This window comes from Lissotriton helveticus, chromosome 9, assembly GCF_964261635.1.
Source record: "Lissotriton helveticus chromosome 9, aLisHel1.1, whole genome shotgun sequence".
Lineage (NCBI taxonomy): Eukaryota > Metazoa > Chordata > Amphibia > Caudata > Salamandridae > Lissotriton > Lissotriton helveticus.
This window is the reverse complement of record NC_136070.1, coordinates 523,817,121-523,831,531: the sequence shown is the minus strand read 5'-3', so window position 1 is coordinate 523,831,531 and position 14,411 is coordinate 523,817,121. Positions and strand designations below refer to the sequence as shown.

General features: G+C 42.2%; 1 protein-coding gene across 1 annotated transcript in view; it reads right to left on the bottom strand.

Annotated features, from left to right (window-relative positions):
* ARID4A (AT-rich interaction domain 4A) overlaps window positions 1-14,411 on the bottom strand; it is a 293,578-nt gene that overhangs the window by 260,647 nt on the left and 18,520 nt on the right. Inside the window, exons 8-9 of the mRNA XM_078660374.1 lie at window positions 11,754-11,895; window positions 6,432-6,514 (exon numbers count right to left, since the gene is read on the bottom strand). Coding sequence (XP_078516500.1) covers window positions 6,432-6,514; window positions 11,754-11,895 — 225 coding nt within the window. The remainder of the gene's footprint in view (window positions 1-6,431; window positions 6,515-11,753; window positions 11,896-14,411) is intronic.

Here is a 14,411-nt window from a genome sequence, read left to right as displayed (position 1 = left end):
ATTGTACAGTTTAGGGAACGAGAACCTGACACTGGGGACCTGGATAGCAAGAACCCAGTGCACTTCTGTCAAAATTGCATCAGATACCAGGCAGAAAGTGGTGGTGACCATGTCAAAAAGGGACACTCACACAGTTTTCATCTAGTTGCTTTCAAGTACACCTTTGCTCAGAAAACTACTGTTTTTTTATTTATATAAATCCTAAGCTCTTTTCAGGACATGTGAAATCAAATAACCATTTGTTGATAACCCAAAAGGGGGATTTTTACTGCCTAAATCCACAGCACAAGCCTAAGAATGCAAGATTTGCCAAACATTTCAGCTGGAAGTCTGAATGGCCAGGAAGGTAGACTGCTTCAGTTGCTTCAAATAAAAGCTAGTGACATGGCCTCATCTGGCAAGGAATCCACTCATTGTGCATCCCATCAAATTCAGAGACTAAACAAACATTTTCAGGAAAGATTACCATCTCACAAGGAGTCTTCTGACCGGAAAGCACCTTCTGCTGCATGGAAGCATCTAAATTGGACTCCAATAAAGGTTGAGAAGTTGGACAGGTTACCAAAGTCCTATAAGGTGCATCAAATGGCAAATGTACCTCAAAAACTCCAACAAGAGATGCTGCGGTATCATTTCTGTCCACCTTCAAATAACTAATGATGATATCCTGTCTGTTGATATGTGACATAGTTCACAGTCCCCCTGTCAATAACTTAGATGGCATACTGCAGGAAGCTGGCTCAGAATATAGTATAAGAAATGTGGTATACTGTGCACAGAGTCCAATGGAATCCCAAAGGTAGGCAGAGGTAAAAGTAGATAGCACCTTACTCTCTATTTGTGGTAGTGTGGGCGAGCAGTAAGGCTTTATCAGAGTGTAGTGTTAAGCATTAATTGTACACACTCTATCAGCAAATGATGTCACACACTCAAATACAGAACTCAGACCAATTCGATGTGTATAAAAATATTTAGTTGTATTTATCTCCTATAACCAAGCAAGCCTGGCACAGGTAAGTGTATATGGTACTTTTCAAGGCAGATTGAACAATACAAGCAAGCTGAATGAAAAGGACTGTTATAGGTTTGTAAATGCTTTCAATACAGTGGATTTTACTATTAGATTACTTTGCAGAACACTTTCTGGATTACTTTCTTTACTCCGTGTGATACACCTAGATATGACACTGGGACATTTCCTAGAGAAAAGGTAAGTAAGTAACCTTTAATTCTTTGCAGTTTTTCAAACTTCCATACAAAACCAACTCCACACTTATACATTGACTGATTTTCCTTGAAACATTTTCTTTCTATGGAGAGAAAGTAAGTGATCTGTTAAAAGGTAAGTATTTTGTTGTGGGAATTGGTATTCTGAGGTTAGAACCAGGGTTCCCCCAGGGTCGAGGATGCACCCTCAGCAGCACTAGGGCGGCCGAGTCCAGAGGCCCAATGTTCTCCAATGGGGGATAGGAGTCCTACGGTTGATGGCTGCTAACGAGCAGGCCACAAGATTGTGGGAGCAAAGCTCCTGGCGTTAGGCTCAGGGCAAAGGGGGATCCATTTTAGCACCCAAAGTACACCAGCGGCAGCACAGGCGCGGCTGGGTGTAGGGTGCTGATTTAGTGTCAGGTGCCCTGTTGATTTCAATCAATATTTTCCAGTTTCAACAAAGACTGCAGGCTCGGGGACGGAGATCCTCTGGAGGAGACCACCGGCTGGAGAGGTAAGTTGGGATGCCTGGGGATGCTGGGACATCGGCGGTTGAGGCACCCAAGGCCGTGGGACTTCGGATGCAGGCGTCGGATTTTCCTTACCAGCTCCGGTCAGGAGGGGATCCTCCAGAAGGAGGAGGAGAATGCAGGCTTCACTGGGAGATTCGAGGCAGTTCAGAGATCACCAGATCGCAGGTCAGGATCCCCGGGGAGGCCTCCTCATGGTGTTGGGCTACTCGAACTCTGCCCATGGGCGTTGGGTGCAGACTCCCAGATGTGGCCGGAGCCAGAGTCTGTGGGTGAGCAAATCCGGTGCTCACGGGAGATAGTCGTTTCTGTGGAAGGCAGGGCAGGTCCTCTGGGTTCTTGAGTTGCTGGCTGCAGGACACACCCGTGATTTTGCTTCTGCAGGTTTGAGGTGGGGACAGGCCAGTAGGGCTGGGACCAAGTCAGTGGGTGTCCTCTTAGCTTTAGCTCAGCTTCTTCAGTCCTTCTTTTCTTCTTAGTTTCTTGTCTGAGGGCCAAGGCTCAATGGTGCCCCATATTACTAGATTTAGAGGTGTTACAGGTAGGTGAAGGTAGGGGCCAATGGGCCCTATCCTTGGGGTGGGTAGACCCTCTTATGCCACCATCCAGTGGGAGGGGGGTATATGCCTCACTCTGGTTGGCTGGGTCTCCCCAACTGCAAGATGGCGGGGACAGAGTTGTGCTTCACCTTGCCCCCCCCCCCTCACCTGAGGGGTGGGGTTGGCAAAGGTGGGCTAACCTCCCTTGGTTTTCTTTCGAAGGCTTGCTGCTCACAAAGGCAGCAATCCTTCGAAGCTTCCCCTTTGTGGACCCTGCACCTCTTGGGGAAGGAGGCTTGGAGTAGGAAAGTGGGTTTCTGTTGCCCTTAGAGGACCTGTATATGTGTGTACGTACACACACCACAATCCACTGCCCTGGCATATGCCAGTCACCCCTCTACCTGGGTGCACTATACCAGTGGTGAGGGTACAGGTGCATGAGCCTTGTACCCTTACAGTGTCTAATTGCCATTAAGAGTATACGGTGCTCGGAGCTTGTCATTACGAACTCAACAGAACCATAATGGATACACTGAAAACTGGTATCAAACCTCTCAGCACATTAAACCCACACTGATGCCAGTGTGGTGTTTAATGAAAAATGCACACAGAGGGCATCTTAGAGATACCCCCTGAAAACTAACCCACCACTAGCGTCCAGGCGGAGTGGCTGCTTTCAGCTGCCAGCACCAGACATCTTTCTGGTCCCCTGGGTCAAAAGCCTGCTGCTCTCTGGGGCCTGAAACAATGCACATCCTGGGATGAGGTGCAAAGCCTCCACCCCCAGGATGGGCAGGGTTCACGAAGGGGAAGCTTCAAAGGCTTGCCGTTTTTGTGAGCTTCCCCAGGCAACTTGCGGCTTTCAGCAACTGGTCCCCACTGGTTCGGACCCCCACTTTGGGTGGGAGAACTGGCTGGAAAAACAAGTGAGTAAGATAGGTGTGCCCACCTCTGCCAACTCTAGCCCTCAGGTGGGGGAGGCAAGGTGAAGCACAACTCTCAGTAGCTGCCATCTTGCAGAGGGGGGTTGGATGACTCGGCCAACCAGGGACAGGCTCATGCTCCCCTCCCACTGGAGGGTGGCATAATAGGGGGTGTACCCACCCCAGGGGAGAGGCCTATTGGTCCCTACCTTTTACCTACCTGTAACACCCCTAAATCTAGTATTTAGGGGCACCCCTGAACCTTGCTTCCTGAGGGAAAGAGGGAAAGAGAGAGAGGGAGGGAAAGAGAGAATATACCCACAAAACAAAGGCTTAAATAGCTCTACCAGCATCTGAGATCCCCATGGTGATCTAGCTAATAACTCATGAACAAGCACAACTAAGACTGCCACGTTCTTATTTATTTATTTATTTGAACATGATTAAAACAAGAGATTGACAGTGCCAATAGATAGCTGCTTGAACTTCACAGACTTAGCATGGAACCTGGGCTTTCAAAATATACAAGCAGTTGCTTCCTTCATGTTAACTTAATGCAGGTTTTTTGTCTTGATTACACTCCATGCTTCGGGCCACATTCCCTTCATTTCCTGCGGCTCCAAACCGACCCCACCATTGACTGCTTATTCAGAGTCCTACTGGCGCACACTTGATCTCCAAACTATAAAAAGAATGTGGAGCCTCCATGCCTTTTTCTAACATCAAGGTTCGTGCGGCTTGGGAGGTGGATTTGGGCAGGCCCATTACTGACGACCAATGAAAACAGTGCTGTAGGGCTACCAAGGAGGTCTCTTTGAACAGCAGGCACAAACTACTCAATTTTAAGTTTCTTCGTAGCATGCATCATACACCTGCACGTTCATAGAATTGACCACAATAGGCCTCACCACTGTCAAATATGCAAAGCGCCGTATGCTGATTTTGCTCATCTCACCTGGACATGTCCCAAAATACACCAATACTGGCCCCAGGTCCATACCACACTTGGTGACATACTTTCCATGCATCTTTTGCCTACCCCTGAGATCGCACTATTCGGTTATGTCGTCAATTTCCCCTGAACGGTCAGGAGGCTGGCAGCTCTGTGCCTCCTGTTGGCTAAAAAGGAAGTTGCTCTGTTGTGGGGCAGCAGGAGAACCCCCACACTACAGGCACGGCTAAGAAGCTTGGCCTTTTGTAACGTAAACTGCGAAGAATATTCCACTCTGATCCCTAGCTCGTCAAGACCAGTGGACATCTGGGGCCCATATAGGGATTACATTGCCAAGAAGCATTCCGATACACAGTTGCAGACGGCAAGCGGTATTGTTCCTGAAGGGGTTGGCTAGACGCGAGTTTTGGAAGGGGTGCCTGTATGGTCGATAAGCCTTTGTCAAATACCGCAGACTTTGTGCTGTTGTCTATGATGCTTAGAAATTACTGTCTCCTAGCATTGAATATCATCTTATTGATCGTTTTTGATAGATATCATTGATTTCTGCCAAAAATTAGCTACCCCTTTACATTTGTAAATGTATGCCTTTAACGCTTGATTTGCTATGCATGATTTTTTTTTTTTAACTACTGCCAATGCTATAATCTGCAATGTACTGCTTACTCTGCTTCTATATGTAAAACTGGGAAAAATAAAGCTTTAAAAAAAAAAAAAATTAATGCAGGTTTCACAAGAGACGTGGAATTTACTGATGAAGCCTAGTCCTAGCTATTACTGAGGTACAGTGCATTGAACAAGCAAGAAGTTAAGATGAAAGAGCACAGGTGATTTTCTTTTAACTGTTAACAGTTGTATTCTATAACAGCTGAAGGTACCCTCAGGATTGTCTTGGGGAGTTGCTGGTAAACACTACTGTAATAATCTAGCACTGCTATGACAGCAACACAGTTTTGTTTCTGAAACAAATGGTTGGTTAAATCATATTCAAAGGCTTCCAATTAACACAGTAAATAAACTAATCAGTCTTGCAGCCGTTCAATTTTAGAAAACTGAGACGCATCACCTGTCAAGTTTACGTGGTAATCAGACAACTTTGGGCACAAGGGACAGATTCTGTTTTAACACTACTGTATCTTTGCGGAACACACTGTGTGGTGGCAGGGGGACGCAGAGTCTCAAGCTACACGAAACAGCGATTCCAGTAAGAAGTAGGCTTTCCATGCGATGTGTTGAAAGACAGATTTATTCATAAGGCTCATCAAATCTATAAGGGCAATATTAGGTGCCCATGAGAGGCTATATGCACACCAGGAAAAAGTTACTACAGCAATAGAACAGTGAAGAATACTTTTCTGGTGGGGGGGTTGTTACACTTCATGCAGCTTAAATTAGGGGAAATTGCAGAGCGGAAGTCACACAATAGCTTTTTCGTGCCACATTTTGGAAAACTGCATGGACCGTTGTTTATAGTTTGTACAACCAAGATGGGAAGCCGGAGCATTTCCAGCTATTACACTTGGATTTATATGGGCATTGCCCTCACTCTTGACACTCTTGAACAATACTGCTCAGAACACTGTTTAGAACTGATGTATGTTTTTTTGGTGGAAAGATTCTGCTGAAGGAAGATAAGCAATCTATTGTAGGGTTTCGCTCTACGTGTCAAGCACCAGATTGTGCAGAGAGACAGATGTCATGGAATTGTCTATGGAAGTATGTATCAAATCTGAACAGTTAGTTTTGATCTGTGACTTGTAGACAGCCTAACTGCCTCTCCGCTAAGTGTGCACTAAATAAGTAGAGCATTCGTTTAGAGCAGAGGTCTTCCAATCGGGGGGAGGGGGGTGGCTTAAGTGATCTCGGGGGTGGGGAGGGCAGTGTCAAGAGAAGCATCAGGCTTTGTTTTTACTGTTAAAAACATGAGCTGCAGTAAGCTGCCCTGCAATGGGCCATCACTAACGACTTTTGTCACTTATATCCTGGGGGTGGGGGGGTAAGTGTAAAAAGGGGTAACAGAGCTCAACTGCAATGTTTAGATATGTTTGGACATATTTAAACATTACCAATTTAGCAGATTTATGTATTTATTACCACTGGTTTAGAGTCACATCTGTTTAGTCTGCCTAGGACATACCAGTATAAACCCCTTCTACACTATAACGTATCATTAAGCAAAGGGGAAAAAATGTGAACTGCCAACTAAATTTCTATTAAAAAAATAAATAAAAAAAAAAAAAAACACTAACGCACACAACACAAATGCCCAATTACTTACAATTTGGAATCCGCAAATGATCGAACTAAACACTGGTCCTTCTTCACGGTTTGGCTGTCATCGCTGCAGCTGGGAGATACGACCTAATAAGTGGAGGGGGGAAAAAAAGATACATATTTTATTTTAAAATATTTTAGGTTAAATTAGGATGTCAAACGGAGGACTAATTTTAGAAGACAATAATAACATATGTGCTTTAGGAACAGCGAAAGAAGCCTTTCTGTGGCACTCTTTCTGTACTGCGTTAGAAGGACAACTTACTTTGAGACCTTGTCCACCCCTCAAGATGGAGTAAATGAAGGAACAGTAGTGTCCGGCTACATGGGGTTGTGGGATGGAAGGTGTCCTCCAATACTATGCTAATAATTCCCATTCCCCGAGATATTAGTTGCACATCAATTAGACAAAAACTGGTGGATGGACGTCACCAGCACTAGAGCTGGACAGATATAGATCCAATATACTTTAGGTACTAGACAAACAAATTTAAAGACTAAGCTGCAGTAATGACAATCAAATGTTCCCTGGGTGTAGTGGGCCTCTCTCGAAGACAATGGAACACTGTGGTTACGAGGGTCACCAGTGGCTTTGCTCATATTACATGAACTGAGCTCCTCTTGCTCAAATAACTTTCTTCTCCAGCACTGGATCTTTCATAGATTTGCATAATTCGCGTTTCAGTGTACTCCGACACCGTGATCAAGGTGTCAGAGTACACTGAAACGCGTTGGTTAGCGATGACCGGAGATTACTTTGAAAGAATAAAAGAAAACACTTCGAAAGTGCCCGTGTGTGCGATTCAGTTTCTTCTGAAAAGAGGGTGGAAGGATATTACACGGCTTGGCTCCGCCGTGGAATCTGCACTGCAGCAAGAGGCACCAAAAGCCCCGACGCCATTGAGCTGTCAAACAAAGGATATGTATATACATTTTATATATATAATAGTGTATTATTGTTTACATTAAAGCACTTGCACTTTATTTGCGCTTATGTGCAATATGAATAGTAATTGTTTACAGTAAGAGAGTATTATTGTTTACATACAAGCACTGGCACTTATGAAAATAATGAGGATGTGTTAGATCCGTTGTATTACCAAAAAGCCCACATTCCATTCATTTAAAGTTTTCCCTATAGACAAAGCCCTGTGTAACAATTTGATATTCATTGTTAGCTGTCCCAGGGTTAATAATTACGTTCAGGTGTAAAGGTTTGTTGGTCAGCATGCAATAAGGAATTCTAGAAAAACATGTAAATGCCCTTCCACTTTTGTGTTATACGGGCACTTGCCCTAACACACGTATATATTTTTAGAAAATGGAATCTATTTCAAAGCACACTTGCACTTTATTTTGAATGTTTATATATCCATTGGTTCTGAAACGTTGAAGATGGGATATTAGGTTTCAACACATATTTATTGGCATTTACCGTGATATGAAACGTCCTTTTAATGCTGAATGATGTATTCTTTTACAAGTGTTAAAATGGCCACCGCACTATGAGACAGCTTGACAATGATTTGAATGTCCGTCTACACTGTTTACTACCACTTTTTTGTATTTAATCAGTCCGTAATGGCGGCAAAAACATCGTGATCAAGGGAGCTTGACTCCCGAAACGCGTTGATGTAACTAAAGAAGCCTGAAATAATAATACCCTTCGAGTGCCGGATGATTTCCTTTTTTACGAATGTGGATATCCTATTGTATAATTATATATATATACACATATATATATATATATATATATATATATATATATATATATATATATATATATATATATATACACATATACATATATATACACATACACACACACACATATATACACATACACACACACACATATATACATATACACAAACGCGTTCACTGAATAGGTGCTGAAATTAAAAAAAACTACAGTTTATAAACAGAAAAACCATAGATATTCGCCGGTTATAGTTTATTGAACTAATTATAACTTGCGCTTCTGCCATGCACTGCTTATGACCTTACGTATTACTTTACTCAGGATATGTTGTATATCAACATCAACAATGGAAATTAACAATGCAATATATTGATTTATTGTCCTGGCATAGGTAATGGAAAAGCTTTGGAACACTACAGTCAACTTAAAGTAGGAGGACAGGTAAGAATCAAATAGGACCTAGTCGTATGGCACATTATATTTATTTAGTCAATTTATAAAGCGCACTGTCACCTAGCAGGCATCCTGGCGCTAAAGTAGCTCAAGGGGGAAGAGAGGAGGAGAAAACACATTAACAAAGGGCAGAGGTGGTGGCATCGAGGATATCACCATCTTGTGCAGGTAGGATGCAAGAAGCAGTCAGACTAACTACCAGAATCTTGCATATGTTGAATGGGCCGGGAAAATCGAATAATGATCCCAGTGGCACCTTGCCGCATGATAAGCAGCCTTTTCAAAGAAGCTTCTGAGACTGAACTAGTGCGATTGTTTTCAGGAAAGAGGCAATCGAACTGAGAACAGGTAAATTCTATTGTGGGTGTGCGGTCTGCTGTGAAATAAGAAGCACGGATATACATAAGTGGTCATGGTTCACAGAAGCTACACTGAAGATTGTAGAGTGTCAAGGGAAGAAAATAGTTTTCTTGTAACTTCTCAAAGGCAGAATATTGGAGAAGGATTGCAGTGCATGCTAGTTTATAGTGGACAGGTGGGCAGACGAAGCAAAAGTCTGAAGTACTGAACACGTGGCTAGGAAGGTAGAGGTGAGTGTTGAGAGGGAACCTAACTAACAAGCTCAGACTGGCAAAAATGATCTAAATAGACAAATGGAGTAATCAACCCTGCAGACATTAATCATCATCATCCAACCATCCACAATATCCCCAAAAATATATACGTATAAATGAAAACTTCACAATCTATTTCAAGAGCATCACACGCGGTATGGTGAAACAAAAGTAGCCCCTGTGATTTGGAAATGTTATGTTATGTTATGTTAATTGGGCTCTTCTATAGCGCAACGGCTACTCGCAATGGAGTGTCCCGGCGCTTTGGCGAAGAGGACCTTTATTGGAAAGGAAACATAACTGAAATTAAAAGATTAAAAGATTAAAATGGTTTGCATCAGGCCTGAGGCTTTGCTACCGTTTACCATGGTTTCTTCAAGTGAACTCAATAACTTAAATTCACTGGCGATACTCCACGTTCTTCACAGCTACTCCTCAAGACCGCTTAGCTCTGGTGACCAGGGGCATTTCAAGGGATTTGTAATCTAATATAGGGCAGTAGGGCAATTAAATCACGAGCACATATTTTTATCTCTGTCCTTGTGAAGAGACTACATAACCTATATGTTAGAAGGTACAGACTCTGGGTTCCATGGCAAACATTCTTGGGCGGGACAACAGTGTAATACATGTTTCACAACAAGAGTGAATCGTGTTGTCCACTTGAAACACCACAGGCATTGATAACCTGTTCATCCCTGGGTTCAATCCTCGTTTGTTCAAAGTATTTTCTCCCTCTTGAAGTAAAAACTGCCACCGTCACAACATTCTGTGTAATGAATAAACACCATGACCATATCAAACTAGTTGGAGCTTGATTTCCCTGCCCTCAAGTCAGAATCTGGGTCCAGAAAGTTGTCTTTTGAGTCAGAGATTCACGCGGCATGGCAGGCATGATTTCTCCAATAGCAATGTTCTTCATGAGAGTGTGATGAAATCAACGTTTTATAGTAGTCAGCAAAGAATATATCCCCAAAAGGCCATATTCTTTTTTATAAAATTGCAACAGACACCCTTATCGAAGCTTGCAAGCTCAATCCACAGCCCACTCCTTCAAGAACAAAGTGAATTGCAAACCACTCCAGACATGAGTCACATCACCTCACAGAAAAAAAAATGCTGGTCGCCTGTGTGACCTCCACCAAGGCAAATCCCTTTTGAAAGCCCTTTCTCGGGTAAAGAAGAGGCAGGATCAAAACTCTCAGTACGAGATGCTGGCAAGTAACAGGTTTCCCTTTTCAGCAGGGGCCACGGTCATAACAGAGAAAAGTAGCCACTTTTTTTTTGTTTGAGAGCTTTTCAGGAACATTCAATTTTGTCAGTTGTCAAACAGAGCTTTTCAGGAACATTCAATTTTGTCAGTTGTCAAACAGGAGTGAAGCTGAACCCAGGAAGACTATTGTCTTAGGATGGTCGGACGTTTGCAGGCCACTACATACCTTTATTGGACTAAAGGGAAGAGTGAAGGAACAACATTACTGGTACTCAGTGAAAAGACCAGCGAAACATACACCAGTGAGGAGGTCAACTGAAAAAGTAGAATATAGACTACAGCAATATTTTTTTTTAAAGCCAGGGCTCGAAAAATCCCCAAAAAATGGTACTAGTCCTGCAGGACTAGTACCTTAAAAAATGTCCTCGACCTAACTGCAACCTACTTGACCTCAGTCTCTGAAAGCGGTGCAAATGTGACAAGATAACAAGATTTAAAGGCATCTTTATTGCTCATTAACTTTGTGAGCAATAAAAATGCCTTTAAATCTTTATCTTGTCACATTTGCTCCGTTTTCATAGACAGAGGACAAAAGTTGGTTTGTTTTCCTACTCGCCAGAAAGGGCAAGTAGGACCTAAAAACAGCTCGACCTTGTTAAATTTGTTGTAGAAATTACGTTTTTAGCTTCTTTTATGGCAGTTAATAAAATAATTGACTACATATGTATATGCAGCTCTATATATTGGTAGAGCTTGCTGCAGACTTAAATGGCAACATGGCATTCAGCCCCTACTCCTCACACAAATATATAAATGGGCCCAAAACATGTTTTAAGTCTAAACATTATGCAGGCATAACCACAGGTGATTAAATTTCAGACTTTGGAGTGATTTATAGTTTGCAAAGGAGTGCCCTATCTGCCAAAATGAGCGCCTGTCTGCCCTATTTAGCAAACCATCAGCTTTCCGTCGACAGAGCCCCTGTTTCCTGAGTTGATGGAAAGCTTGCTCCAACAGAGAAGGAGACGTTGAAGGAAGGGCATTACATTGTCTACCCGAATTAGCAGTGTGATGTCCTTTTTTTCCTTTCCCTCACTGCAAGGCAAAAAGCTGTAATGAGGAACAGATTTTTTAAATAAATTTTTTATTTTATTTTTAAATGGAGGGAAACAAAAATAAAAATAATGACAACCTGAGTTTAAAAAACAGTCTCTACCAGTTGGGATTATTAGCTTTGTGCCATAGGCGAGAAACCATATGTAAGGCTGCCATCAATGTAACTCATTCTCAAGACAGAATCTGAACACCCATATCCAGATAAAGGACAAAAGCGTTCCTACTTACCAAGGCTGGATACCAGTCTGGATTTTCAGTTAGTTCACTGTTGTACATCACGCTCACAATTTTGCCTAGTAGCTCATCATTAAGACGTCTCTGATCTTCATCCTCATCTTCACTGCTTTCTTCCTCTTTCTCATCTTCTGTCCTATTAGGGAAAACAGGGAACATCAATATGAATGAAACCCTTAGTTTCAACCCATCTAACATTCAAAACAGATGGTAGCATAACTAATACAACATTGCTCCAGGGCCAGAATTAAACATTTTGCACACTTTCCCCATTTGTGCAGTAGAGTACCTGTAATTAGTTGCAGACAAGGACAATGTGCCTGGTAAATAATTGCACACACCTCAGTCTTTCACAGGTATCAGACCGGTCTCTATTTACAAGGGGGAGAAAGGTATCCACCTGCTTTACTGCACCTGCCTCTAGGGGATGTCGGGGGGTGGGTCCATTTAACCCCCGAGCACCTTCCGCATGGGTGCCCTACGAAGTTGGGGCAGGGGAGAGGGGGGAGAATCAGGGGGGCATGCACGACTGTGCCACCTCTATATGACAAAGTCTGTGTGCCTACCAACAGGTTCTTTGCCTTTTTATCCATGCCATATTGCAAATAAGAGTTCAAAGGCAAAGTTTGCTCAATGCAAATCAGTTAAAGCCCCTTACGATCATGCTGGCGTGAATTAAGCACCATTGAGATACGTATTATAGTTGGGGAGGGATTGCACAAGTACAGTCCTTTTTATAATACTACTAAGTTGGCTGCGTCCCTGGGCAACTAAAGTAAGACAGGCCCTGCTGAGTTTCCTGAATACACCTCACCTTCCTTTGTAAAAAACCAGAAAAAGAGCAGGCTATTTCTCATTTAGAATAGAACTTTTGGAAACCGAAGAAATGTTTGTTTGAAACCGATTGACAATGCTAGTACGGACAAGGAAAAAATCCTATGGAATACAAGTTAAGGAAAGCTGCTTTCATACAACTAGAACTGGTCTTTAATATTATTCCTAAAACTCATTTGTATGAGGGCTGCAATTTCATCCCACCAGGGCAGAATTGTTCTTTAAGACATTCAGGCTTATTTTTGATGAATCGCTAACTGGGAGGCCTTTCCTCTTCTCCGTTTGTGGAAGCAGAGATAGGATTCACTGGCTCTTTTTTTGGTAGCTCAAATATGAGGATGTGACCAATATTGCCTTGGAGTTTTTTGCACACGTACAAGCCCTAGCTCAATGAGGATACACTCATAAAAGTTAAAAAGGATTGCAACGCTCCCTACTAACTATTCTCAAAGGCGTTGCCATTAAAGGCATTTTCACTTTATGAAGATCAGGGTGAAAATGTATAGATCACATGTGTGCCTGCACTAGTATAATACCTGTGCTTCAAAAGTGTGTCTAGGATGTACACTGCTATTCCAATGGAAGGACTGAAAAAAAATTATTCTAATGAAATCATTTAGGTAGACAAAGATTTTAGCTTAACAATAGCTTAAAAAAAAAAAAGGCTTTCTAAGTTTTCAAGTGGCCAAAGATTCAGCTCATTTTGGGGGTCCCTTGTGGAGGATAAAGGTGAAGTCGATCAGAGATGAATGGATGAAATTTTTATGTGAAGGCTCCTGTAGAAAATCTCATAGATATTATGCTAGTGATGGAATGGTACTCGATGAGGCCCACCCAGCTCACTTAATATACACTGGAGCGATATTTTTTAAATACACATGGTTACCCCAACTAGCAAGGGACACTTCTGTGACAAAACTTTTAACAAACTAGGTATATGAGTTGTGAGAAGGTGGCTCTATATATAATGGACAATAAGGCAGTACAGTGTGTATAGAGTCCACAAACCCCAAAGGTTTAACAGAGGTTAAAGTCAGAACTGACCTTACTCTCCAAAGTGGTAGCTTGGTCGAGCAGTAAGGCAGTACCAGAGGACTGTGTAAAGCATTTCTTGTACACACCTAGTCAGCAAAATGTTTCACACACTCAAGAACTGAACTCCAGGCCAATTGTTATTATATCCTCAGATATAGTGGTTTTATTTTTAGAACCGGCAGTTATAAAAATATACTTCGAGATAAGAGTACTCTAATGTAAATACTTTGTAAAGGAGCAATAAGTTTGTACATACAATAATTACAGGATAGCTAATGAGCAATACAGTTCTGAAACACACTCCAGCATTGAGCTCAATAGGTTTTTCATAGGAAAGTACAGTTGATTACTTTATGGATTACTTTGGTAGTTCCAGGACTTGGTCTTGGATTCAGTTCTGGGGTCTAAACTGAAACCAGATTAGCAAAAACGTTTTAGTTACTGTGTTGGATTTTCTTGAATATAACGCAGTTTTAAAAGTGCACACTTAGAAACTTTTCAAGATGATTCTGACAATGTTATCCAATGGGAGGAAATTCAGGTTACAGATAAAGTACTATTGTGTTACTTTTGTAACCCAGCACTAGTCTCATAGGGCCAGCACTGGGGTCTTAACTCAAAACAGGTAGGTAATTGAGTTTCAGTATTCCGTACGATTTTTTAAGAATATTTGCAGTTTTCAAAAGTAGACACTTAGAAGCAATTTCATAGAAAAGCAGACAATGGGTTCCTATGGAGAAAAATACAGGTTACTAGTAAACCCGCTAGGGATTACTTTGGCGG